The sequence below is a fragment of the Tupaia chinensis genome, unplaced genomic scaffold (assembly GCF_000334495.1).
Source record: "Tupaia chinensis unplaced genomic scaffold, TupChi_1.0 Scaffold000294_1, whole genome shotgun sequence".
Taxonomy (NCBI): domain Eukaryota; kingdom Metazoa; phylum Chordata; class Mammalia; order Scandentia; family Tupaiidae; genus Tupaia; species Tupaia belangeri.
The window spans coordinates 937,518-941,521 of NW_006159779.1; the positions used below are offsets into that span (position 1 = coordinate 937,518).

General features: G+C 60.1%; 1 protein-coding gene across 2 annotated transcripts in view; it reads left to right on the top strand.

The window, feature by feature from the left end:
* The window catches only part of EFCAB6 (EF-hand calcium binding domain 6), a 283,050-nt gene that overhangs the window by 181,719 nt on the left and 97,327 nt on the right, over nucleotides 1–4,004 (top strand). For both annotated transcript variants that reach the window (XM_006150669.3, XM_006150667.2), the window contains 2 exons: nucleotides 128–242; nucleotides 2,427–2,560. In XM_006150669.3, the coding sequence (XP_006150731.1) occupies nucleotides 128–242; nucleotides 2,427–2,560 (249 nt within the window). The remainder of the gene's footprint in view (nucleotides 1–127; nucleotides 243–2,426; nucleotides 2,561–4,004) is intronic.

The following is a 4,004-nucleotide window of genomic DNA, read 5'->3' on the forward strand; positions in this document are numbered from 1 at the left end:
CCACCGCCACAGGCGGGGGAGCCCAGGCACCGGGGCCCGTGGTGATGACCGACAGGGCCAGGAGGGGCCCCGCTGAGCAGAGCCCCGTGGAGGACCTAACCCTCTGCCCTCACTGTCTCCCTGCCAGGTGCTGGAGGACAGTGGCATGCCCATGGACGACCACCAGCTCGCCCTGCTGGCTGCGAAAATAGGCTATAAGGAAGAAGGGATGAGCTACCTTGATTTTGCCACAGGCTTCGAAGGTAGCCGTTGGCCAGCACACCCGCTGCCGGGCAGGGCCTGGGTGGTGGCGCGAGTCTCCCTGCAGCACCAGGGGCTGCTCACGTCGAAGGAGCCTGAGCTGTGAATGTTGAAACGGCGTGTGTTCTGGGGCTGGAAAAGCACCTTTTGTTTAACTTTATCCGACTCTGTTTCTGCCCGTCTTTTCACCGAGTTAAACTGAGCCGTGAAGGGTCTCCCACACCCTCAGAGCACGCAGGGCCTGTAAACTGACACCCCAGCCTGTTTCTCCACTCACGCCTCATGTCCTTGAACCTTTTCCTTCTAAAAACAGATGCTAGTATCTGTAATTAATAAGGCACACGGAGCGTGGCAGGTGCTGCTCCTCCCTGCAGACAAGTCAGGATGCAGGGATTCTAAAAGGTCCAGCTACCTGCCGGGATCACCCTCCCAACACTGGCTAGGACGTCTGTCTTGGCCCCCGGGCGAGAGCTGGGTCCCCCTGCCTGGACAGATGGCCACCTTGGGGCCAGGGCTCGTTGGCTCCAGCCCTGCCCTTCCCTCCACTCGCGTGTGAAAGAGGCGGAGCTGGACGGTGGGCCCTGTCTCACATGTCAGCGCGTCGTCCTCTCCGGGTGCAGATGCCCTGCAGGCCAGCGGGCGGAACCCGGGAGCCGCCTGCATCTTGCTGATTCCGGGCTAGGTCCTGGAGGTGACCGAGTGGGGCAGGGCCTCCCGCGGATGTCCTGGCCACACCCTCACGAGGTCCCGCCTACCACGGGCTCCTTTGCACCCTGAGGAGAGAGGGCTGGCACCTGTGAAAACAGGGTGCAGCGAGAGACGGTTAGAGTTTCGGCGCTCTCCATGGGTATATGTTTCGACACTTTTGAAGGAAAATTTAAAAAGAAGTAAGACTCATTTACAGTGAGGTCTTCAGAATGTCTGTGGTGCGTGCATTTTCGGAAGAAACCCTGTGTGGATTTCGTATATTTTGGCACCAAAATAAAACCACACTTCATTTTACTTTCCACAAACTTTTGAAGCGCCCTGAGTTTTATTAAGTGCTTCCAGTGCACCAGGCGCATTCACCTCTCCGGTGAGGACGTTGAGCAGTCGCTTCTCCGAGCTCCCAGAGCTGGGGACCCCTTGCAAGGTGGGGACCCGACTCAGGGCACACTTGTGGCCAGCTCTGGGCTTCCTCGCTGCCCAGACTGGTTCTCTCCCCTCTCTTTCCTCTCCCTCTCCCGGCCCTGTCTCCTTCCTGCCCCTCTGAGCAGCCTGACTGTCCTCCATCAGTCCCCGCAGGACCCGCTGCTGTGGGATGGGGCGCTCAGGCCGAGGTCAGTGGTGGCCATGGCAGAGGATCAGGCAGTGGGGCAAGTGTTGCCTGCCGGGTAGTAATGAGCCTGGGCAACCACTCACAGCCTCCACTATGAGGCGGAGTGAGGCAGAGTCCAGGCTGCAGGCCGGCATGGATCCCCGTCCGCTCTGGACACCGCCCTCTTCATCCCCCGCAGACCACACCCGAGGGGAGGGCGCGTTCGCAACATGGGCACAGAGCGACATCCGTGGCTTTGAGACAGGGCACGAGCCTGATGGAAATGGGCTGGTTTTAGCAGGTCCCTTCCTACCTTTGCGGGAGCAAGGCCTTGGTGCCGTAATTGTCCAGTCAGGCCCCAGAGTCCGACGGGCCCGAGTGGGCTGTGCCGTCGCAAGCACTACCAGCTGCGGGAGCTGAGCCTCTGTCCCCTCCTGCACCCTGTGTGTAAACAAGGCCTGAGGACCTCCCCGAGGAGCAGGAAATGTATGCGGGCCACTGGCCAGTGTCTGACAAAGGGCGTACTCGGGACGTAGTCAGGTGTGTCTGTCGAAGTAGCCCTTCAGGACATGATTTTAGGAAACAGACAGGCAGAGTTCTGTCTCTGCCCTGGGAATTGGGAGTTGAGAAGACGGAGCCCCGCCCTCGAGGAAGGACAGACTGCAGAGGTGTGAACCCGCCAGGTGGGCTATGTGTGTGCTGGCCCGTGCTGCTGTGATCCTGGGGCGCTCACTCGGAAGTCCGAGGACCAGGGCCCAGACCAGAGCGGTCAGTGTCCCGTCAGTCCAGGGCTGGCGTGCCGGGGAAGTGTTTGAGCGAGAACTGGGATGGAGAAGCCAGGTGGCGGCCGGGCCCTGATGGAAGTCTTCAGATTGTGTCATCGTTTCAGACCCTGCACCAAGTGGGCCAGAAGCCACTCTGCCTCTGACTCCAGCTCCTTCAAAAAGTCACTTGAACAGCCACTTCATAACTGCTGAAGAATGCCTCGCGCTTTTCCCCGGGAGAGTGAAGGAGTCGTTCCAGGTAAATGGCCGTCTCCCCACTCCGCAGCTCACAGCCCAGCTGGCCTGAGTCACGGTACCAGGCAGGTCCCCTCGCCATGGCAGGGGACATGGCCTTTCCTTCCACAGACCCCTCCCTCGGTCACGGAGAGGTGTTGATGCATTGCTGGGGGGTGTCCTGACAGACATGGTCCAGTGGATGCAGATCCCCCTCCACGCCGTGCACGCACTCACTCACTCTCAGACAAACACGACACACACACGACAAGCCAGAACCGAGGCTAAGTGCGGGGATGGAAGTGACAGGCCCCGCCCCAGGGAGCTCAGTCTTACCCAAGACCTCGGCGGTGACAGAGCTCCTGTGCATTGTGATCCGCTGTTGTAGAGGGCACCGCAGTGTGCTCTGGGGGCGCAGGAGAAGGACTCCCTCCCAGAGGCTTCCTGGAGGAGGTAGCCCCTGCACTGACTCTTAAACCCTGAGCACGTGCTGAGCCAGGCAGGTGGCAGACAGGGCACGGCACAGGAGGAGCGTGTGGCTGGCCGCGTGCGGAGGCTTGCAGGCACTGGCCGGAGCCGAGAGAAGCAGCGGTGTGGACAGACAGGTAGTGACCGGACGCTCCTGTGCCGAGAAGTAAAGGAGGGTGATTAAAGCAAGAAGAAAGACAGATTTAATACAGGGAACCGTTTTCACTATAAAGCAGGGCCATGGGCACAGGGAACCTGGTGTAGCCCAGGGTTCATGTGGGTGGGGCGACACTGCAGTCGGCGGAATGGAGGGGGTTAAGAGGAGGGCTGAGGAGAGGCCTGGTGGGTGAGCTGGCCTCTGCGGGCCCGGGGAGGGCAGCAGCCCCACTTTTCCCTGCCCCGAAGTATCTTCCCCGTACTGATCACCAAATGGAGATTCACTTTGGTTACGAACTCCCGTTTTAGCATAAATGCATTTGTGATGAGTCGAGTTTGGATTTTCCGGGGTGACTCTGACTTCGAACACTGTCCATTCGTCAGACCATGCATCCTAATTCTTTATTTGAAAGAAGGTGGCACCCTCTGCATATGTGGGGGAGGATTAGACCCCGTTATTTAATCCCGTCTAGTGCCCAGCCAGGGCCAGCGCTGTGGGAACCCAGAGTGCGGGCTGAAGCCTGCAGGAGGCAGGGCCCTTCCTGCGGTGAGCGGCGAGCGTGGTTCCCTGAGGGAGGCAGGCCCGGCCGGGAGGGAGGTGCCCGCTCCTGCCTGCCATTGCCACACCGTCTCCTTTCTCTGGTGCTTCCATCTCTGTCTCTCTTCCTCTCCCACCTCTCACCTGCCCCAGCGGGGGGCACGGGGAAGCCCAGCCCCCACCAGCACCGGTCTCCTGTCTACAGTAGTGTAGCTGGGCCACAGCGAGCGTGTGTGCTCTAAGATGACCTTTACTATGAATAGAGAACAAGGCTGGACACACAGCGGCCGACACCTGCTCTGTCCTG